The sequence below is a fragment of the Scyliorhinus torazame genome, chromosome 18 (assembly GCF_047496885.1).
Source record: "Scyliorhinus torazame isolate Kashiwa2021f chromosome 18, sScyTor2.1, whole genome shotgun sequence".
Classification (NCBI taxonomy): Eukaryota; Metazoa; Chordata; class Chondrichthyes; order Carcharhiniformes; family Scyliorhinidae; genus Scyliorhinus; species Scyliorhinus torazame.
Window position 1 is genome coordinate 126,007,695 of NC_092724.1, and position 23,996 is coordinate 126,031,690.

Genomic DNA, 23,996 nt, shown 5'->3' on the forward strand with positions numbered 1-23,996 from the left:
GAATACGAGCATTAGCAGGTGATTAAATCTTTACAGATCCAGAGATGGGGTAACCCCAGGTTAAAGAGGTGTGAATTGTGTCAAGCCAGAACAGTTGGCAGGATTTCGCAGGCCAGATGGTGGGGGATGAATGTAACGCAACATGAATCCCAGGTCCCGGTTGAGGCCGCACTCATGTGTGCGGAACTTGGCTATAAGTTTCTGCTCGGCGATTCTGCGTTGTCGCGCGTCCTGGAGGCCGCCTTGGAGAACGCTTACCCGGAGATCAGAGGCTGAATGCTCTTGACTACTGAAGTGTTCCCCGACTGGAAGGGAACATATATATATGTTTCTGGAACATATCTCTTCATTCACCTAAGGAAGGAGCAGTGCATCGAAAGCTAGTGATATCAAAACAAACCTGTTGTGCTTTAACCTGGTGTTGTAAGACTTCTTACTGTGCTCATCCCAGTCCAATGCCGGCATCTCCACATCATAAAATCTTTGATAATGGATTTTAGAATTTTCCCCACTACCGACGTCAGACTTACTGGTCTATAATTCCCTGTTTTCTCTCTACCTCTCCTATTAAGTAGTGGGGTTACATTATCTACCCTCCAATCTGTAGGAACTGTTCCAGAGTTTATAGAATCTTAGATGACCACCAGTGCATCCACTATTTCTAGAGCCATTTCCTTAAGTACTCCGGGATGTAGATTATGAGGCTCGGGGGATTTATCTGCCTTCAATCTCATCAATTTCCCCAGCACTATTTCTCTAATAATATTGATCTTCATCAGTTCCTCCCTCTCACTGAACCCTGCGTTCCCCAAATTTCTGGTATCTTATTTGTGTCCTCATTTTTGAAGACAGAACCAAAGTATGTATTTAGTTGTTCAGCCATTTCTTTGCCCCCCATTTTAAATTCCCCTATTTCTGACTGTAAGGAACCTGCATTTGTCTTCACCTTTTTCTCTTCACGTACCTATAGAAACTCTTACGGTCGGTTTGTTTGTTTCGTGCAAGCTTATCTCGTTCTCTATTTTCCCCTTCTTAATCAATCCCTTGGACCTCCTTTGCTGAATTCTAACCTGCTCCCAATCTTCAGACCTGTTGTTTTTCTTGGCAAATGTGTATACTTCTTCCTTGGATTGAATACTATCACTAATTTCCCTTGTCAGCCATGTCTTGGCCACCTTTCCCGTTTTACTTTTTGTGTCAGACAGGAATAAACAATTGTTGCAGTTCCCTCATGCACTCCTTGAGTGTTTGCCATTGCCTATCCAGTCATTCATCCCTTTATGTAATGTTTCCCAATCGATCATAGCCACTCGCGCCTCATGTCGTCAGTAGTTTTCTTCATTAAGATTCAGGACTCTAGTCTCAGGATAAACTGTCACTCTCCACTTTGATGAAAAATTCTATCATATTACGGTTGCTCAATACCAAGGGGTCTCACGCAACTAGATTGCCAATGATTCCCATTACACTGTACCCAGTTTAGGATGGCTTGTTCTCTAGTTGGTTCCTGAACGTATTGGTCCTGAAAACCGTCCTGTATATACTCCAGAAATTCCTCCTCTACGGTATTCTGACTAATTTGGTTTGTCCAATCTATATGTAAATTAAATTTATAAATGAAGAGAAAATAATTAAGAGTGCGCAGCACAAATTTCAGAAAGGAAGATTTGGCTTGACAAATCGGAGTGTTCTCTGACGAGGTGATGGACTTTGTGGAATGGGGAAATGCAGCAGATTGGATAATGATTATCAGAGATCCTTTGTCAAGGGACCACACAAGGAACTATTTGAGATGATTTCAACAATCTGGATTAAACAATGAGTTAGAAAGGAGGAAGTACAGAGAAGGAGTTGAAGGCAATTTCTCAAAATGGTTGGAGGTGGATAATGTTGACCCAGAAAATGCTGTCCTGGAGTTTCATTTTCAGGCATACAAGACCAGTATGGACCAGTACCAGTCATTTCCCAATAGGTCTTTCTTACTGAGATGGGAAGATAGTCCAGATGCAAATCATTTTGAACTCTAGTCCTGTTTTTCTGATGCAAATGTTCTTAATAAAATCTATAATATTGGAATACTCAGTGTTACAAGTATAAGATAATAGGTATCATAACTTAGTGACAGCACCTGAATGGTTATGCCTGATGTACATGAAATATTAGGCACTGGGCCTCAACATCACTGTGGATGCCTTACCAGGTAGTTTGTCAATGAGGGATTGAAGATCGGGCCATTGCAATGCCAGAACAGGAAATGTATTTAAAAAGGGGAAGGTGACTTCCGGGTGCGGCGATGACCAGCTGAGTCGCACGTTTCGGCAGCTCCCGGTGAAACGGACTTTTGGGCTCTTGATAGGAGCCCCAACGGCAATTTTGACGGCTAAAAACACTGTGCGGTAAACCAGAAGGGAATCCCCCCTGGATACGGATGAAAAAAGGAGGAGAAAGTGGCCGGATTGCAGTGGATCCTTTAGAACAGCGGCAAGGAAGGCAAGCAAAAACCAAGATGGCGTCGGAAGGTGGCAGTTTAACATGGGGCCCTGAACAACAAGAGTTCTTGAAATGCTGTGTGGAAGAGCTCAAAAAGGAAATGAAGAAAGAGCTGTTGGCCCCGATACTACAGGCGATCGAAGGGCTAAAGGAGGAACAAAAGACCCAGGAGCGGGAGCTTCGGGTCGTGAAGGCAAAGGCAGCCGAGAATGAGGACGACATACAGGGCCTGGTGGTGAAGACGGAGACGCATGAGGCACATCAGAAATGATATGTGGAAAGGTTGGAGGCACTGGAGAACAACGCAAGGAGGAACAACCTGAGGATTCTTGGTCTTCCTGAAGGTGTGGAGGGAGCGGACGTCGGGGCATATGTGAGCACGATGCTGCACTCGTTAATGGGAGCGGAGGCCCCGGCGGGTCCGTTGGAGGTGGAGGGAGCATACCGAGTGATGGCGCGAGGACCGAGAGCAGGAGAAATTCCCAGAGCCATAGTGGTGAGATTCCTCCGTTTTAAGGATAGAGAAATGGTCCTTAGATGGGCAAAGAAAACTCGGAGCAGTAAATGGGAGAACGCGGTGATCCGCGTTTATCAAGACTGGAATGCGGAGGTGGCGAGAAGGAGGGCGAGCTTTAATCGGGCCAAGGCGGTGCTTCATAAAAAGAAGATAAAATTTGGAATGCTGCAACCGGCAAGACTGTGGGTCACATATCGAGGGAGGCACCACTACTTTGAGACGGCGGATGAAGCGTGGACTTTTATTGTGGAAGAAAAACTGGAATGAGCGGGTTATTAAAAAGAACGTTTGAACAAAGTGGTGGGGCGGATGTGGGGGGCAAAGAGGGGGGTTAAAAAGGGGGGAAAGAGGAGTTTTATGTACTAATCCTGCGATGTGGTAACTTTTCTCTCTCCCACAGGTGGTGATGGGGGGAGGAGGGGAGCTGGAGGAGATAGAACATAGAACATAGAACATACAGTGCATAAGGAGGCCATTCGGCCCATCAAGTCTGCACCGACCCACTGAAGCCCACACTTCCACCTTATCCCCGTAACCCAATAACCCCATCTAACCTTTTATGGACACTAAGGGCAATTTATCATGGCCAATCCACCTAACCTGCACGTCTTTGGACTGTGGGAGGAAACCGGAGCACCCGGGGGAAACCCACGCAGACATGGGGAGAACGTGCAGACTCCGCACAGACAGTGACCCAGCGGGGAATCGAACCTGGGACCCTGGCGCTGTGAAGCCACAGTGCTAGCCACATGTGCTACCGTGCTGCCCGAGATGGGGCGTTGGCCATTGGGGGCGGGGCCAAGGGAGAAGCGCGGGCTTGGTTCCCGCGCTATGATAATCATGGCGGGAATAGAGAAGCAGGAAGGAGGGGGCGTCGCACGGTGCGAGCCGAGGTCACGGGGGGAAGCCGAGGTCGGCCAGAGTTTGCTGACTTCCGGGAGCAACATGGGGGGAGTAATTACGCTAGCGGGGGATCTAGCGGGGGGGGGGGGGGTGGGAGGGGGGAATTACTGGGTTGCTGCTGCTGGGGAGAGGGGGGAGCTGGTATGGGAGAGGATGGGCGGGGGGGCACCGCCTGGGGGAGATACAGCTGCGTGGGAACCGGGTGAGGAGCTGGAAAAAGGGGATGGCTAATCGACAAGGGGGGGGTAGGAAGCCCCCCAACCCGGCTGATCACGTGGAACGTGAGAGGGCTGAACGGGCCGATAAAGAGGGCACGGGTACTCGCACACCTTAAGAAACTTAAGGCAGATGTGGTTATGTTACAGGAAACGCACCTGAAACTGATAGACCAGGTTAGGCTACGCAAAGGATGGGTGGGGCAGGTGTTCCATTCGGGGTTAGATGCAAAAAACGGGGGGGTGGCTATATTAGTGGGGAAGCGGGTAATGTTCGAGGCAAAGACTATAGTGGCGGATAACGGGGGCAGATACGTGATGGTGAGTGGCAAACTACAGGTGGTTTTGGTAAACGTATATGCCCCGAACTGGGATGATGCCAATTTTATGAGGCGGATGCTAGGACGCATTCCGGACCTAGAGATGGGAAAGCTGATAATGGGGGGAGATTTTAATACGGTGTTGGAACCAGGGCTGGATAGGTCGAAGTCCAGGACTGGAAGGAGGCTGGTAGCAGCCAAGGTACTGAAAGATTTTATGGAGCAGATGGGAGGTGTAGACCCATGGAGATTTAGCAGACCTAGGAGTAAGGAGTTCTCGTTTTTCTCCTATGTCCATAAAGTCGACTCGCGAATAGACTTTTTTGTGCTGGGAAGGGCATTGATCCCGAAGGTGAGGGGAACGGAGTATACGGCTATAGCCATTTCGGATCACGCTCCACACTGGGTAGACTTGGAGATAGGGGAGGAAACAGGAGGGCGCCCACCCTGGAGAATGGACATGGGACTAATGGCAGATGAGGGGGTGTGTCTAAGGGTGAGGGGGTGCATTGAAAAGTACTTGGAACTCAATGATAATGGGGAGGTCCAGGTGGGAGTGGTCTGGGAGGCGTTGAAGGCGGTGGTTAGAGGGGAGCTGATATCAATAAGGGCACATAAAGGGAAGCAGGAGAGTAAGGAACGGGAGCGGTTGCTGCAAGAACTTTTGAGGGTGGACAGACAATATGCGGAAGCACCGGAGGAGGGACTGTACAGGGAAAGGCAAAGGCTACATGTAGAATTTGACTTGCTGACTACGGGCACTGCAGAGGCACAATGGAGGAAGGCACAGGGTGTACAGTACGAATATGGGGAGAAGGCGAGCAGGTTGCTGGCACACCAATTGAGGAAAAGGGGAGCAGCGAGGGAAATAGGGGGAGTGAGGGATGAGGAAGGAGAGATGGAGCGGGGAGCGGAGAGAGTGAATGGAGTGTTCAAGACACTTTATAAAAAATTATATGAAGCTCAACCCCCGGATGGGAGGGAGAGAATGATGGGCTTCTTGGATCGGCTGGAATTTCCCAAGGTGGAAGAGCAGGAAAGGGTGGGACTGGGAGCACAGATCGAGGTAGAAGAAGTGGTGAAAGGAATTAGGAGCATGCAGGCGGGAAAGGCCCCGGGACCGGATGGATTCCCAGTCGAATTCTATCGAAAATATGTGGACTTGCTCGCCCCGGTACTGACGAGGACCTTTAATGAGGCAAAGGAAAGGGGACAACTGCCCCCGACTATGTCTGAAGCAACGATATCGCTTCTCTTAAAGAAGGAAAAGGACCCGCTACAATGCGGGTCCTATAGACCTATTTCCCTCCTAAATGTAGATGCCAAGATCCTGGCCAAGGTAATGGCAATGAGAATAGAGGAATGTGTCCCGGGGGTGGTCCACGAGGACCAAACTGGGTTTGTGAAGGGGAGACAGCTGAACACGAATATACGGAGGCTGTTAGGGGTAATGATGATGGCCCCACCAGAGGGGGAAACGGAGATAGTAGTGGCGATGGATGCCGAGAAAGCATTTGATAGAGTGGAGTGGGATTATTTGTGGGAGGTGTTGAGGAGATTTGGTTTTGGAGAGGGGTATGTTAGATGGGTGCAGCTGTTGTATAGGGCCCCGATGGCGAGCGTGGTCACGAATGGACGGGGATCTGCATATTTTCGGCTCCATAGAGGGAGAAGGCAGGGATGCCCTCTGTCCCCATTATTGTTTGCACTGGCGATTGAGCCCCTGGCGATAGCGTTGAGGGGTTCCAAGAAGTGGAGGGGAGTACTTAGAGGAGGAGAAGAACACCGGGTATCTTTGTATGCGGACGATTTGCTACTATACGTGGCAGATCCGGCGGAGGGGATGCCAGAAATAATGCGGATACTTGGGGAGTTTGGGGATTTTTCAGGGTATAAATTGAACATGGGGAAAAGTGAGTTGTTTGTGGTGCATCCAGGGGAGCAGAGTAGAGAAATAGAGGACCTACCGTTGAGGAAGGTAACAAGGGACTTTCGTTACCTGGGGATCCAGATAGCCAAGAATTGGGGCACATTGCATAGGTTAAATTTAACGCGGTTGGTGGAACAAATGGAGGAGGATTTCAAGAGATGGGATATGGTATCCCTGTCACTGGCAGGGAGGGTGCAGGCGGTTAAGATGGTGGTCCTCCCGAGATTCCTCTTTGTGTTTCAGTGCCTCCCGGTGATGATCACGAAGGCTTTTTTTAAAAGGATTGAAAAGAGCATCATGGGTTTTGTGTGGGCCGGGAAGACCCCGAGAGTGAGGAAGGGATTCTTACAGCGTAGCAGGGATAGGGGGGGGCTGGCACTACCGAGCCTAAGTGAGTATTATTGGGCCGCTAATATTTCAATGGTGAGTAAGTGGATGGGAGAGGAGGAGGGAGCGGCGTGGAAGAGATTAGAGAGGGCGTCCTGTAGGGGGACTAGCCTACAGACTATGGTGACAGCCCCATTGCCGTTCTCACCGAGGAACTACACCACAAGCCCGGTGGTGGTGGCTACACTGAAGATTTGGGGACAGTGGAGACGGCATAGGGGAAAGACTGGAGCCTTGGGGGGGTCCCCGATAATAAACAACCATAGGTTTGCCCCGGGGGGAATGGATGGGGGATATGGAATGTGGCAAAGAGCAGGAATAACGCAACTGAAAGATCTGTTTGTGGATGGGAAGTTCGCGAGTCTGGGAGCGCTGACCGAGAAATATGGGTTGCCCCAAGGGAATGCATTCAGGTATATGCAACTGAGGGCTTTTGCGAGGCAACAGGTGAGGGAATTCCCGCAGCTCCCGACACAAGAGGTGCAGGACAGAGTGATCTCAAAGACATGGGTGGGGGATGGTAAGGTGTCAGATATATATAGGGAAATGAGGGACGAAGGGGAGACTATGGTAGATGAACTAAAAGGGAAATGGGAAGAAGAGCTGGGGGAGGAGATCGAGGAGGGGCTGTGGACAGATGCCCTAAGCAGGGTAAACTCGTCGTCCTTGTGTGCCAGGCTAAGCCTGATTCAGTTTAAGGTATTACACAGGGCGCATATGACTGGAGCACGGCTCAGTAAATTTTTTGGGGTGGAGGATAGGTGTGCGAGGTGCTCGAGAAGCCCAGCGAATCATACCCATATGTTTTGGTCATGCCCGGCACTACAGGGGTTTTGGATGGGGGTGACAAAGGTGCTTTCAAAAGTAGTAGGGGTCCGGGTCGAACCAAGCTGGGGGGTTGGCTATATTTGGGGTTGCACAAGAGCCGGGAGTGCAGGAGGCGAGAGAGGCCGATGTTTTGGCCTTTGCGTCCCTAGTAGCCCGGCGCAGGATATTGCTAATGTGGAAAGAAGCCAAGCCCCCGGGGGTGGAGACCTGGATAAATGACATGGCGGGGTTTATAAAGCTAGAGCGGATTAAGTTCGTCCTAAGGGGGTCGGCTCAAGGGTTCACCAGGCGGTGGCAACCGTTCGTCGAATACCTCGCAGAAAGATAGACGGAATGGAAAAAAGAAGGCAGCAGCAGCGGCCCAGGATCGGGGGGGGGGGGGGGGGGGGGGGAGAGGAGGAACCAGAAGGACTCTTAGGGTTGTTAATATATACTGTATAATATGTATAGGTCGTTGCTACAGATAATTATATATTGGACTGTTAAATTATATTTTTGGAGAGTGTTACTTGTGACAAGGCAGTTGCCAATTAGGGCTAGTTTTCATTTTTGTTATTTATTATTTATTCATTTTTTGTTTATAAAATAGGTCATTGTTATTTGTGTTGTTATAATATTGTGTAAAGGATGCACAATGTACTGTGTTGGTTGACCAAAAATTTTCAATAAAATATTTATTAAAAAAAAGGGGAAGGTTGTAAATCGGATGAAGGGTTATGGCAAAGGGTGACAATGAGAGGGAGTAGAGCAGTGATCAAGGGGGAAGGCAGTGATTATCAGGGTAGAGTTCCGGCGGCTGGGATCAGGAAGCATGGGTGGAGGACAGCAACGGCCATGGCAGGTTTCAGTCAACATTGGAAAGGGTAGCATTGTTTATCTGGGGGGGGATATATGTTGCATGTACTGGAGGTGGTGGGGATGCAGTGGCTGATAACATTCCTGCTCCTTATTCCTCTACATTCAGATAAGCAAGTTTTAAACATTTTGTTGGTTGTAGCTTGCAGTGGTTCCTTTAAGAGCAAAGTGTAGGCTGCATGTAAATCTGATTTCTTAAACATAGCCAGCCTGCTACTGGCTGTATTCAGGGCTACTCAATGTTTCAGATGTGACCGACAGAAATATAGCAGTCAGTGCACTTCCGGCCTGAGAAATGAGTATGGCCCAGCCAGTTCACATTCTAAGGCAGGCTGATAAAAGTCAATTTTTAAATTTAGTTTGAGCCTTTAAGGAAAATTGCTTGTGAGATGCAAAAGCTTTCCCAGAGAACGCCGAAAAGACAAAGCCAAGTCACCCTTGGCCACTCTTGTGCATGCCTTAACAGCTGAAGAGAACAACGTTGGCAGGAGCCGCGCAGCAATCTAGTTAACACCACTTTGCCCAGTGAATGGTGTGTGATGTGAAGGGGAGAGAACTAACAAAAGCAAAATATGACTCTTAAAATTGCTTATTAATTCAGTAATTAAAGAGTTAAAAGGGCACAGTATTCACTGTCATTTTCATTACAGATAAATTAGATTTCATGAAAAGGCAAGTTCTTGTACTATGAAGCCGTTTCTCAGCACAGTCTCTCCGAAAGGATATCAGATGTGTTCATAATCTGTTTTGTGATTATGGGTGGGATTTTCCAGCCCCACATGGTCAATTGCTGGCTCACTGCATCCTGGCGGCAGGTCTAGCCATGGTGAGGTCAGAAAATCCCATTTCGATTTATTTGTTTTCAAGAAGTCAAATAAGTTGTCTTTAATTTAGCTCTGTGGTAGGTTTCAGTGCTATCAAAAAAATAGTTGCCATTTTAAGAAACTAGTTTCAGATTATAATTATGCAGTATTACTGTACAATATGACAAGAATTTCACAAGCTAACAGGTTAGGTGATCCAATGCAATAATATAAAAGTGAAAATAATGCATTGTAGGTAAATGCAGTTTATATGCCAACATGCAGTTATTACAAAGCTAAATTGTTTCAATAAAAAATAAATGTTCAGAAGAGTCAAATAATGCAGCTCTTCAATGATGTATGTGTTTTTAATATAAAGAAAAGCATGTCATGCCTGTCAAAGTTGTTTTTCACAAAGGATAAAGGGGTTGTAAGACGACTGCTCATCTTGCAGGAACATACTCACCGACAGTGTAGCAGCATGGATTTGATTTCAGTTCTTTTTTATGAGTTACAGTTTAGGTAAAACAGCTGCTGTTTGCCTAAACCATCAAGGGTAGAAATGTTTAACCAGAAATAGAAAAGATATCAAATATAATTTTACTTCAAATTAAACTAACATTATGTTGAAAAAGAAAGCTATTTAGATTATCTGCACTGTTTTGCCTTAACCAATAATCAGTTGGTACATAAAAGCTTTGCTGCAACAAAGTTATCATGTTTATTTAGGTGACCAACAGATAACAAATTATATTAGATTGTAAGGATTACATTGATCACTTCATCAAGTTAGAAGTTAGACAAGAAGAAAAGGGAGTGTTGTTACAGTTGAACAATAATTAAACAAATGTCTTAAAACAATGACTTTTACCCATATTAGACCTGTAGTAGTTGATGTCTATATGAACTATTTGTCTATTTAAAGTTCAACATTAAAACGGCTGCATTCCAAAATAATGTGCTTCTGAGCATTTTGTTGTAAAGGTATTTAATTTTTAATAGACCACAATATTTGGCACCCTTGTCTATGTTTACAAACAATGCCATCATTGTCAATCACACTGATATAATTTATGAGATGTTAGGTTCTGGCTCTACAACTGGTGGTGAAACAAAGGAACCAGCACTGCAGTGTTGACGTTGCTATGATAAGTAGAGCTGCAGTGCTGTTTGTAGACAAAGCCACTCACTGCAAAATGCTGAAAATCATGCTTTGAGTTTAGTACTGAACTTTAAAGTTATTAACAGTTAATTATATGTTACTATTGCTTTTATTAAGGGCCTTATTTTTGCACCTTTCCTTGCAACCATAATACACGTAAAATTATTTGATCTGTAACGTCAGATACAATTTGTGCCAGCAGAGAACTGAAACGCTATTGTTTGGGTCGCATGCTTAAGGCAGTCGTGAAAAAATAAACTGAAAAATGTTATTGAATTCTTCATTGATGATTGAATTTGAATACATTTAAAACGGAGGTCTTCTTAAAACATTAAATTGAAACAACTCTGAAACTCACTAAAATGTTGTGCTAAGGAATTACGTTCATTATAAAAGGTTATTTTATTAGTGAGTTCTTTAGTATATCTACCTCTTATTTGTATCGTTGTATGCTGCTTGTTCCTGAAATCTGACATGTACAGTTCATTATTTATTCATTTTTCAGACTCTAGATAGATGGATTGTAACACTGGAAGAAGAATTGTGTTCCTTTTGGAGAAAGCTTTGACGAATTTGTGCTCTACATCTATCTTGGTTTGCCAAATGACAAATACACTGGCCTCTGGGGGTTCATGCAGCCCATCCCCACCTAAGCATTCTGCTGCCTGCATACCATTTACTGTTTGTTGCACAGCAGCACACAAATCCACATTTTGCAGTTATTGATTTTAGTGCTTGTTCATTAGTTGCAAAGGGAACCAAAGCTGCATTGGTAATCTACAATAGATAGGGATAGTCATGTGAGAAGTGCAGGCTATTGTTTAAACATTAGAGGGCTTTATCTTATCAAATAGGCAGTAACCGGCTTGTCTACACTATATAGCATTGCTATGTGCCACCTCTTCTTTCTGCGAGACAGTTGTTTTCTATTATGAATGTGTTGGTCTCTGTGGAATCCCTGCAGTGCCCTTAGAAGAATTAGACATCAGTTCAGTTAATGCATTCACCCAGCACAATTGAACACAACAAACAATACCTAGCTCGTGCAAGCTACATGTTTGCCTAATTTACAGATATTATATGGAGCCAGATATCATCGACTGGAGAACTTGCTTTAATTTGTTGAAACTGCAGAACAGTCGCTAGTGTCAATTGGTGCAATGTCAAGAGTAAAAATGATAAATTAATTTCAAATCAGACAATTTTTCTCCAGCTTTATCTCTTCAGGTAAGGAATATTGCGCTATACAGATACTTGATCTGAGATTTTTAAATCCCCAAAATCAGTGAAAATCTGTTGCACAGTAATTTGCAATTTATTTTAAGTGTGCATTCTTATCATTGTAAATTTGCATCTTGCAATCACAAATTATTTAGTTGTGTTTAAAACCATTTAGAATGAGAATATACATACTTTTTGAATTTTTTTGTTACTGATAATTAATTATGATAATTTAACCTGGCCTTTTGCACTGACGCAGATATTGATTATATTGTAGGCTTTCACTTATATTCCCATTATTGATGTTTTATCCTACCTCTTTTTTAGGTCTTAGTGTGTTTTGCACTACCCTGATGGGACTGGCAGCTTGCTACCAAGTATCTATCAGTGCCACTCTATACACTTAGCAGTCATCCTCCATCTTTCCTTTCGTCAGTGTGAAGAAGTCATTAACTTGCATTTGATTCTTTCAAATGATTGGGTGACTAAAATTCATACATTTTCTGTGTGGGAATTGGAAACTTGAACTGTCATTCCGAGGAACAGCTAGGCTGAGCACAAATACATTATACTACCACACCAGTGCTGCAGCTTATTTTAAAGTTGTCCCATGAGCTTGGTATCTGGCCTGCCTTTCATTGCCACATTCAACACAACAATTTAGAAGACACTGTTAAATTGCTGATTTTTCACTTGTTCCCTTTTTGTATATTTTCCAAAATATATTTAATTTCTTAATTTCCTATTATAAAAGCTATAACTCGACTAGCAAACAAAATACTGTGATCACTGGCAAACAAAAAAAACTGTTTATGATACCAATAAGTATATTTAACAATGTGTTTAAAACATTAATAAAAAACTTGGAGGCTTTGAACTAAATTTGCAATTGCATCCAAACTTATTTAGAAATCTGTTTGTTTTAAAGTTACTGTGTTTTATTAGTCTAATCCACTAAATAATGTTTAACTTAATCTGACACTTGCATCAGCAGTAGGTGGAATCGGCAGACAGTTTCTCAGATAACTTAATATAGCTTCTAAAATTTACATTCTCAAAGTAGGTACATGGATTTACTATGCTGTGATAACCATTCACAGTGCTGATAGTGGCTCCATGGGAATGCAATTATATTTGTAATTAAATGTTGTTGCTTTTTTTTTCCATGTAGATATCTGAAGTAATTTTCATTACCAGTAAAATCAACTGACTCTTACTATTTTGCAAAACAATCACATATGTAATATATTTTTGTATATACTTCATGTTAAGGCCGTTGATGATTTAAGCTGAAACTAAAGGAGGTGCAAAATTTTCATAATATAAATAAGGCATAAAAAGGTCAGGGAAACCACTTTAGCTATTAAACTTCATAGCTTTACAGTTAATAAAGAAAGTATCTTTAGCTATAAAGAAAATGTAAACCAGTTACCACATAATTATATTTAAAGTGATATTTATTTTCGGATAGCATTAGATCTCCTCTATACACCCTAGAGTGACATTTCATCAAGGAGTGGTGAAGCTGATGCTTTTCACAGATGTTCGTCAAGTGAATTCTTTGGGAGAGTCTCCACTCACCAGCATCGACTTTAGTGTACCATGTCCACTTACAGATGACTCGGAAGACTTTTGAAAAAGTTACCCACTGAGATTTTATACTGAATGTAGTAAATCTCAGCAGGAACAAAAGTGAAAAATATTCTTATACTTTACAAATAAACTTGTGAAAATCAGTAGTGACTAAGACATAATCTGTGAGGATCCCCTACCTGCTACAGCTAACTTCATTCGCAAGTCAATGAGAAGATTGCTCGCCTGATGGCATAGTGCAAATCAAACCTGCTCACGCCTGTGACTCTCACCTTATGTATTTCTGTTTGGTGGGGAAGGGGTACAGTATGTAAGCAGGAGAACAAAAAATTGGATTGTTTTTGTACACCTTTAAGATGCCATTTTAGGATCGTTGTTGGCAGCAGCCTTGGAGGTCTTGTGCCCTGTCAGGGAATAAGTGTGGAACAAAAAAGATTAATTTCAAAAATTTAAGACTTTACAATGACACAATGGGTTTATTTTTTAGTGGTTAATCTACACAAAGTGGAGAGGCCCCAAGTTATTGCTATGTATTCAGTTACTTCATCTCAGGCATACCTTTGTAATCGGAGTGCTACCATTAGCCTCAGTACTTATGGGTTAGGAAAGACTTGGATTTTGACTCCTGATCAGTACACAGCAATCTCAGCTGAAAGATGCAGCAGTATGATTATAGTGTTGAACTTAACTATGCTGCCCCTGTGACCGACTCACATTGACTGCCAAGGTTCACAGGCATAATGATCACCTGTGTGAAATATTGGAGTGTGATTGGGATCTACGTACCCCAGGAAGAAAGGAGTCAATGCTTCCCAGAAGAGGAGGTGAAATGAGAGCTGAAGATCTGTAGAGAAATAGAAAAAAATTCAATCGAACCATTCTGATTCTTTTAACATTCAAAGAGCCACAGCTTTTTGTAGCATATTTTTTTTGCCTTCAACTCCTGAAATATTTCATGACAGAAATCTCACTCCTCTGGTCTGGCTCTTTGATCACAAAAGGCAAATCTCACACTAGAGTCTAAAAAGAAATGTTATTGTACTGTGCTGTTTCAGCATAAATATATGTGATCTATTTTGGCAAATTCAAGTGTGGGCTGCAAGAGATCTGATCATTGGAGGATGGAATGGAAGAATGATGTGTAACTGCTGCTGTAGAGTGCCAATTCAGCTATAATGTATTTGATTTTGATTGGGTTATTTCACTAGGTCAAATTAGATCAGCTCTGTACCTATTAAGCAGATGAAGTCGAACTGTATCAGATCATGTACAATTGACAATTACTGGATCATTTGTATATGCTGGGGACAGGCTTGTTTGTGGTTGGCTTTTCCAGATGATTGGGCAGACCGGTTACCAGGGCAACGAGGGGGGGGGAAACAGGAACCCGGTCACGTGGCGTCCGGGCGCTTACCGGATTGGCTGGATCTGGAATGAGGCGGGCCTCCCAGAGAGGGGGGAAAGAGAGGGAGGGGAAGCTTTACGGCATTATAATTATTTTGTAAAATCATTTTTCTTCCTCGACCGTTTACCTCGCGGCTGTTTTTTTTTTCTCTCCATTTCCCCTCTCTGCTGAACGCGGTTAGCGATGGTGGAAAAATCTGACAATCTCATCTCTTCCCCCGCGGGCGACCCGAGTGCAGGGCCGTTTTTTTTCCCCTCCTTCCCCCGTCCCCCTGCGCATCAATAAAAAAAAGGTTCGGTCTGTGCGGTGACCACGTGATGCGCTCGCACCGAAGCCATAGGTTGGAGCGGTTGCCGCGACAACGCGGAGAGGCGGGGACGGTTGGGCGCGCGAGGAAGACCCGACGGTGTTTGGGTGTGATCACGTGTCAGCCAGACAAGGTCAGGGGTCGTATCGGCGCGGCGATCAGCCCCCCTTCTCTTGTCAGTTAGAACAAAATGGCTGCTGCTGCAGCGCCGTTACCGACGATTTACTGACGGCGAGAGAAAGTAGCTCAACTTTTCCCTCCCCCCTTTCCCAGCAGCACCGCCACTCCACTCTGACGTTGCTTTCGTCTCCGCTGTTAAATATTTTCCCCATCTATTTGCACTTTAAATTAATGAGGTTTGTAATTGTTGGCGGTGCGGTTGCTAAGGGTGTCTGTGTGTATGTGTGTATGTGTTGCGCTGTGTCGGGGCTGCTGTTGGTTTGGAGGGAGGTGAGCGACGCTGCTGCTGCTTCCTTTACCCGTGTGTTTGTGTACGATTCGCCGCCGCTTACCGTCGCCTGAGCCATCCTGACTGACCGCCCGCAGCTGTCAGCCGCTCTGCGCGCGTTTTAATACTGCCAAATTTATGGGTCTTTAAAAAAAAAGGCTTTTCTCTTCTCTTTCCCTCCCCCTCCTTTCACCCCTGACCCTTTCAGAGAGCCCGAGTTTAAAGCTGCCAAAGAGCCTCAGGAAGAAATTAAAAGGTAAGCCGGACGATTTGCGCTTGGCGTTTTAATTTTTAATGTCAAGAGTGGCGCATGTTTTTGTGTTGTAAGGCAAAAGGTGGGTTCGAATGTGTAGCGATGGATGGAACTGGCAGGTTTTTCTCCCCCCCCCCCCCCCCCCCCCCCCCAGCTGTCAGCGGCATGAAATGGCAAATGCTCTGTGCGCTGGTTCTCGGCCAACCAGTGGAATGGGGAAATCAGAGTGGCGAAGATTGGAGTGCAAACCTCCTTTCCGTAAAGCTGGACCTGAGGATTGCTCCGTCCGTTGCAGTGGGGTTTGAAATCGACTATTTGGAGGGGGGGGGAACGGTTTTTGGTGCCGTTTCAATTTAGAGGCACTGACAGCAGCACCGTAGTGAGATGTGGTAGCTTGTTTGCAAATCATCCGCCCCGACAACGTGAAATTAAAGCCTGGAACATGTTTGCAGTACTTGTTTCGCATTCGGAATACGTTTTATCTCATTTTCCGCTCAGAATGCAATTTAAATGTCCGTGCATTCGTAGTGGCCCACGAGTGGCTCATGTATTTTCTGTTCTTTTGCGTGGTGTTGAGCCTTCGGTGTTGACTGGCTTGTGTTGTGCCAAAGCGCTGGCATTTTTGGACCGCTGCCCCCCCCCCCCCCCCGTCTTTGCACGCAGCTCTACTGTACTTCATCATCCTGATGGCTTCGGATGTGGAATGTGCCTTTGACAACAGCTGCGGTGTCGTGGCTTGTTCCAGCTTTGAATTTTTTTTGGATTATAATAGAATATGCGGCAGATTTCAATCCTTTTATTGAGGGTCGAAAGATTTTTTTAAAGTTTCTGAAACGTTTGCTTATCTGCTTGTAATAATCTTTGGCGCATACAATTACGAATGCAAACAAAAAACACAGTACGGTTAATACATACGTGGATATCTCTGTATTATGTGTCAGAACTGTTTTGTAGGTGGTGCAGAAACATGTTTTTGTAGAACGTGTTTAAATACCCATCGTTTGATTTTTAAAAAAAAGTTTAAATAGATTAAAATGTTATCTTTTTGTGACCTTTGCGGTAACTTCCATTAGACAACAACGTGCAATTGGCACCAATCAGTTTTAGAAACGTCATAGAGATTAGCCTATATATGGGAAGTGTTCAGGAAATTTATATATTCCTGAGATTCCTAATTTAGTACTGAGATTGTGTTACCCTTATTTACAAAGAATAAACTTTTACCACTAAATGTTATTTCTAAAATATAGTTTGGTCAAAATTTGTTTTTATAATTAAATGTTTGTGTAATCATCTGCCAAAAATCCAAATAAGCAAATGATTTCCTGAAACTTTATTGCAATAGCTTAGTGAGTAAGAAGTTTGAGGAAGCTATTGACAGCACAGAAATTGCATGTGTTTGGTACAAAACAGCGTATGGATACAGTACTCAGAAAAAGCAGAGAAGACATATCTTGTTTCTTATGAAACCTAATGTTATTTCTAGAAATTGATCCTACAGACTTGGATGTAAAATGCTTTCTGTTTCAGCATTTTTGTGTGGATAGAAATTTAGAACATAGAACATTACAGCGCAGTGCAGGCCCTTCAGCCCTCGATGTTGCGCCGACCTGTGAAACCACTCTAAAGCCCATTTACACTATTCCCTTATCGTCCATATGTCTATCCAATGACCATTTGATTACCCTTGGTGTTGGCGAGTCCACTACTGTTGCAGGCAGGGCATTCCACACCCTTACTACTCTCTTGAGTAAAGAACCTACCTCTGACGTCTGTCTTATATCTATCTCCCCTCAATTTAAAGCTATGTCCCCTCGTGCTGGACATCACCATCCGAGGAAAAAGGCTCTCACTGTCCACCCTATCCAAATCCTCTGATCATCTTGTATGCCTCAATTAAGTCACCTCTTAACCTTCTCTCTAATGAAAACAACCTCAAGTCCCTCAGCCTTTCCTCATAAGATCTTCCCTCCATACCAGGCAACATTCTGGTAAATCTCGCTCTGCATTTAGACGTGAATGTTTTACCAGTGGATCAGTGAGCAGTTCCGATTGAATTAAGAATGTTCTAAGTTCAGTGCCCACTTGTATACTGAGTTAGTGGATCTTAGGTTTGTTTACTGCAAATGCCTCAACACTCCGTTTGCATATAAAGTACATTTTGGCCAGGATTCCCAATTATTATCGCCATCTGCAGGTGTAGATTTGGTGATTTGAACTTGGCTGCAAGACCTGACTGATCAAAATTGCTTTCTCATTCATTCTCACTGAGGCTCACACATGACCAAGCAATTGGATGAGATGCAGGACAGTAAATGGTGGCTATCCAACCGGATTCCTACAAGAGAGGCCCTACCTAAGTCAATACCTAAAGCAATGAAGTAAGAGAAATAAAATTATGCTGATCGAAAAACGGACTATGGCAGATCGTGGAAATTTGAAATAAAAACAGAACATGTTGGAAATAGGCAGCATGTCAGGCAGCCATCTGCGGAGTGAGAGAACCAGAGTTAACATTTTAGGCCAATGACCTTTCATCAGAAAGTTCCGAAGGTCATCAACCTCAAATGTTAACTCTGTTTAAAGCTGCCTGACCTGACTATTTTCAACATTTTCTACTTTTTAATTTGATCTAGCTGGGCCATAATTGCTGGTATCACATTAAAACAACCAAGCTCCATGCTGGAGAAGGTAACCAAAAGTTTGTGCTGTCTCACCTTTAGTGTGTTTGAATTGGTTTAAAAAAAATAAATCATCTACCAACAATAATTTCCTTTTTCTAGGACACCTTGGGTCTTTGAACCCTCTTTGAAGATAGAGATTTTGCAGTTGAGAACCTTCGTGCAGCCCAGGTTGCTATTGTGCAAGGATCTTTGCATTTCGTTGGCTAGTTGCAAGCATAACAAAATACTGTTATATTTTGGGAATCTGTCCCAGTTTGGTATTCTGTAGGTGGTAATGAATAAATTGAAATTTAGTGTTTGGCATATCCCTTCCATATTTATTGACTGGCTTTAATTTTAATCCTAGAGCATAAGAAATAAGAGCCGGAGAAGGCCATTTGCCCCTTCAAGCCTGCTCCACCATTCACTAAGAGAGGCTTGGTGGCACAGTGGTCAGTACTCTGCCTCACAGCACCAGGAACCCGAGTTCAATTCTGACCTTTGGTGAATGTGTGGAGTTTGCACTTTCTCCTGTGTCTGAATGGGTTTCCACTGATGCTCTGAATTCCTCCCACAGTGCAAAGATGTGCCAGTTAGGTGGATTGACCATGCTATTAACCCTACATGGAAGGGGGAGTGGGCCTGATTAGGGTGCTCTTTGAGAGAGTCGGTGCAGATTTGATGGGCCTCCTGCACTGTTGGGATTCTATGGTTACGGCTAATCTGATCTTAGCCTCAGCTCCTCTTTCCTACCTATTCCTCATAACCTTTGACTCCCTTATAGTTCTAAAAATGTCTATCTGAGTGTTGAATATATTAAATTACTTTGTTTCCACTGCTCTCTGGAGTAGAGTTCTAAAGATTAATTACTGTTAGATCCGAGGTAAGTCGCTACGTATAAGTCGTAGGTTAGAGCACAGAGGTTTATTATTACTTACGGTCAAATTACCACCACTCCTCGGAGGGTGGGGTTTTTAAACAAGCGGGGTTGCACCTGCCAAGGGGAAACCGTGCTTCTTTACTGTGGAAATTCATATTCCCCGGAGGGCACGGGAAACCTGATGGTTCCTATCCCATGACCACCGCTGGGGTTCTAACATCCCCCCACTCCCCTAAATTCCAGGAACGCGTCCATATTTATGGCCCATTTATATTGGGGTTGGCGCATTGGTGTATTTTTCGGCCCGGGGCGGCTAGAACTGGACTGGAGAACGGCGCTTGTGTGACGACCGCCGAGGGGGAGGTGGTGTTGTCGGTGCGGTGGCTGGTGCAGAAGCCTTGGGCAGGGGCAGCGTGTCCATTTCAGTCTCCGAGTCAGAACTGAATGGATCCTCCAACATCTGTGTACTCGGTTGGGGGACTTTTGTCTGCAGCTACAACCGGGACCGGTGATAACGACATTAGGGCGAGCGGTGAGTCTGGTGGAGCTGGGGCCGCACGGGAACGAGCTGTTTTGTAGGGACATCCGGCACCCGACTCAGAAGATGATCCACGCGGCAATTGGATTCCACCTTTGTCCCCTCACCTTGTAGGATACTGGCTTAGTAACAGCCAAGATGGTATCTGGGACCCAAATGGCCCCATCGCCGAAGCTTCAGACATGCACGGTGTCGCTGGGAGCCAATGTGCGGACCTGTGGATGGTGACCGGTGTTGATCTCGGACTGGTCCTGCATCTGACAGACCCTCCCGCCTGAATCGGGGATGACCAAGCTCAGGTGGGCGTGGAGGCGATGGCTCATCAAGAGCTCCAGTGGTGCGATGCCTGTCATGGCATGCGGTATGTGCGATAGAAGAAAAAAGAATACATGACAGACTAGTGTCCCAGGATCCAGCTATCAGCTTCATGTACAGCTTAAATGTTTGGACCGCTTGACCAATTTGAAGCCTGGTAGTAGGGAACCGTCCTCACGAGTCAAATCTCGTCAGCAGAGGTGAACTCGGCGCCCCTGAAGGCTGCGCCGTTATCAGACACCAGTACCTCGGGTGTTCCATACGTACTGAAAATCTGGCTTAGTTTTTCCACGGTGGCACTGGCAGTTGTCACCTGAATCCGCACTATTTCCAATCACTTGGAGTGAGCATCTACCAGGAGGGGGAGCACTGCCTCCTGGAAAGGGCCCGCAAAGTCGATTTATGAACCTGGGCCCCAAGGCCTTCCAGGCCATTCCCAAGGGTGGAGTGGGGCTGCCAGGGGTAATCGGTGCACCTGACCTTGGAGACATCTGGCTACTCGTTCAATGACCGCATCGATGCCAGGCCACCACACGTAGCTCCGGGCAAGCAACTTAATTTTAGACACCCCCCTGTGTCCATTATGAAGGCCTAGTAAGAGTGCTGCACACCATGCTCGGGGACCACCATGCGGATACCCCATAGAGTGCCCCATTTTCGAGGTTCAGTTCTTTAATCTTCCCTGTGTTATGTGCTTGGGCAGGGCCCAGTGCTGTGCCCCATACTCCATGATGTGCTATGCACATGTAGGTTCATATCCCATCCTTGTTAGCAGTGGTAGATCCAAGGTAAGCACCCACGCATAAGCCATAGGTTAGAGCACAGAGGTTTATTATTACTTGCAGTAATAAGTAATTACTTATTGCTGCAAGGGGAAACATTCTCTCGGCATCTACTCTGTCAAGCCTTCTCAATCTTTCATGTTTCACGAAGATCACCTCTCATTCTCTTAAAACGCCAATGAGAATAAGCCCAATCTGCTCAACATCTCCGGAATCAACGTGGTGAACCTTTGCTGAACTGCTTCCACTGCAACTATGTCACTACTGTGATTTAAAATTATGTTGCTACTGAAGGTAATGTCCTATTCTGACTTTAATCAAGTTAATTGTAAAGTAAATTTAAAGTACCCAAATTTTTTCCAATTAAGGAGCAATTTAGTGTGGCCAATCCACCTTTCCTACACATCTTTAGGTTGCGGGAGTGAGACCCACACAGACACGGGAGAATGTGCAAACTCCACACGGACAGTGACCCGGGGCCTGGATCAATCCCGGGTCCTCTGCCGTGAGGCAGCAATGCTAGCCACTGTGTCATCCCAAGTTATTGTAAAGTTAATGGTATTAAATTGTCTTATTATAGATACCAATTCTGGGCAGGAATCTATCGATTAACTTGAAAATTAAACATCAAAAATTCTTGAATAAAGTGGAATGAAAATAATGTAGAGTTTAAAATACCACTATAGTTAATGAGTTCCAGAAGCAAAATCATTGAATCCTGTTTGTATCAAAAATCTGTCAATGTAAGACTTCTGCATTCGTTCATGAATCGGCCGGTCTCAATATAACTACCAGAGGGTATATAATTAAAAGAATACAGTACTGTGTCAAATATTCTGAAACTAATACAGAGCAATCTGATGCTATGCAAAGTTGGCTGTGTAGAAGTAATGTACAGTTTGAATAAAAATTGAAAATGTGTAAAATGTCATTGTACCTAATAGGAATTCAGAGCAATGTAAACAAGCAATTTTAGTGAAGGCAGTCTGGCTCCATCAATGTGTTTTTGACTTAATTGGTCTGAAACACAACATGTGATAGGTAAAATTGATACTTGAGTTGGTAATAATTCGAACTTACGAACTAATATCACCAACAAATCATTTGCAGGTGTGATAACTTCAGTTCAATGTTTTGAGACTTTCCACTATGAAAGTCTTAGCATTGTTTGGGAGGAGTGGAGGAGGTAGCTATGTAGAAAAGATTGCAAGTATGAATATTATTGGGCACTTTGTTCCAGGAGGCAGTCACCCTTGGGCTAGGCAGAAGAGTTAGTCAATGGTCAGGGAGGGAAGGATGTAACTGCAAGTTTGGCAGGGAGAGCAGGATGTAACTGCAAGTTTGGGCAATCAGCATGTAGTGTAAGAGGAGCCTCAGCCCCTGACTTTGTCCAACAGGCACAAAATGTTTGCTCTCTGCAGATGAGAAGTACTGCAAGGTGGATGAGTGGACTAGCCATGGCATCATTGAACTGAGGAGGGAGAGGAGTGAGAGGAATGTGGTGTGATAGGAGCGAGTATCGTCGGGGGGATAGTTACTGTTCTCTGCAGCAGCTGTGGCAGTGAGCTTTGAAGGTGTGTTCGCTGCCTGGTGCTAGGGTTAAGGATGACGTCTCACGGCTAATGAGAAACTTGGTGTACGAGGGGGAGGATCCAGTTGCCGTGGTCCATGTAGAAACTAATGACATAGGTAGAACCAGGAATGATCTGCTGAGACAATTTGGGGAGTTGGGTCCAAATTAAAAAGCAGACCATTAAAAGCTAATCATCCCTGTATTGTTACAGTAGCCGCATGCCAATTGGCATAGGGTCAGGAGATTAGAGAATTAAATGCACAGCTCAAAGCATGGTGTGGGACGAAGGGGTTTTGATTAATGGGGCACTGGCATCAGTATATGGAAAAGTGAGCTATATTGTTGAGCTAGGCTCTACTTTAACCTGGCCAGTCTTATAACTAGGTCTGTGGGCAGGGCTTAAACTGTGAACAAGAGGGGCAGTGGGGCTGGCTGGGGAGGGGCGCTGCTGGTAGGTAGAGGGTTCAGGTGAAGGAAAAAAGGGTTGTGGCATCGGAACAGTATAGCCTGGGGTCAAAGACATGCAGAGTGAGACCTGTAGGGACAGAAATAACAACAATTGTACATTGGTAAATAAGGTCATTACAGAGGAAAGTAGTAATGAAAAATTAAAGATTTATCTGAACGCACAAAGCATCTGCAATAAAATAGATGAACCAGTGGCACAAATAGGGGAAGTAATTTGGATCTAATAGCCATTATGGAGAAACAAATGGAGGAAATTATTTGGGTCTAATCGTCATTATGGAGACCTGAATACAAGTAATTAAGGTTCAGAAATGAATATTCCAGGTTCACAATATTTTGGATGGACAGAATGGTGTGAGGGGGGGGGGGGGGGGGGGGGGGGGGGGGTGGGGTGAATAGCGCTGATCGTAAAGGATAACATGGACATTAGTGATCTTTTGAAGGCAAATTCTGGAGTAGAATTGGTATGGATAGAAACTAAGAAAGCAAGAGTCCGAAAACACTGGAGGGAGTAGTTTCTAGGCCTCATGACAGCAGTAACACCGTCCGGTGGCAGGGCATTAAACAGGAAATTATCAGAGCTTGGGACAAAGGAAATAAAATAATTCTGGGAGACTTTAATCTTTTTGTGGACTGGGACTGCTATCAAATTGGTAGGAGTCATCTGGAAGATACGTTTGTTGAATGTATGACAATTCTCGAGCAGTACTTTGTGGATAAAGTTATCTTGGTTTGTGTAGCCAAGCAGGGTTAATTCATAATGCCATTGTAAGAGTTCCATTAGGAAATATTGATTATAATACCATTGAATTCCATGTTGTTTGAAAGTGACCTACTTGAATTGCCAACAAGAATCTTCAACTTAAAGCCAATACTGGCTAAGGTTGACTGGGTAAATAGTCTAAATGAACAGTGGGAAACGTGGAAAGAAACAATTCAAAATGTTCAACATAAACATTGCATTGAGAAACAAAAACTCAGCTAGAAAGACCCAACTGTGGCTCACTCAGGAAATTAAGGGTGGTATAAAATTAAAGGAAGACTCTAACGATGTTACAAAAAAGCATTGGCATGTCTGAGGATTAGGGGTGTTTTGGGAATCGGCAAAGGGCCACCAAGATGAGGGGAAAATAGAATGAG

The 23,996-nt window shown here is 44.4% G+C and overlaps 1 protein-coding gene and 1 long non-coding RNA gene across 23 annotated transcripts in view; one reads left to right on the top strand and one right to left on the bottom strand.

Moving 5' to 3' along the window:
- tnrc6c1 (trinucleotide repeat containing adaptor 6C1) overlaps window positions 1–23,996 on the top strand; it is an 881,061-nt gene that overhangs the window by 640,947 nt on the left and 216,118 nt on the right. For 3 of the 20 annotated variants that reach the window (XM_072483310.1, XM_072483312.1, XM_072483309.1), the window contains exons 1-2: window positions 14,975–15,069; window positions 15,593–15,640. The exons of 12 other annotated variants lie outside the window; for them this stretch is intronic. Coding sequence is in view for 4 of the 8 variants with exons in the window: in XM_072483303.1 (XP_072339404.1) it covers window positions 15,288–15,292; window positions 15,593–15,640 (53 nt within the window). In the remaining 4 variants the exon portion in view is untranslated. 5 more of the 20 variants (XM_072483311.1, XM_072483303.1, XM_072483304.1 and 2 more) reach the window with 2 other exon arrangements.
- Window positions 9,946–14,912, bottom strand: LOC140395492 (uncharacterized). Of its 3 annotated transcripts, XR_011936201.1 has the most exons (4): window positions 14,757–14,908; window positions 14,011–14,068; window positions 13,497–13,628; window positions 9,946–11,378 (listed from the first exon to the last, which is right to left on the bottom strand). It is a non-coding gene; the product is annotated as an uncharacterized lncRNA (long non-coding RNA). The 3 variants fall into 3 exon arrangements; XR_011936200.1 differs by having other exon boundaries at window positions 13,497–14,068; window positions 14,757–14,912; XR_011936202.1 differs by having other exon boundaries at window positions 13,497–14,068; window positions 14,639–14,911.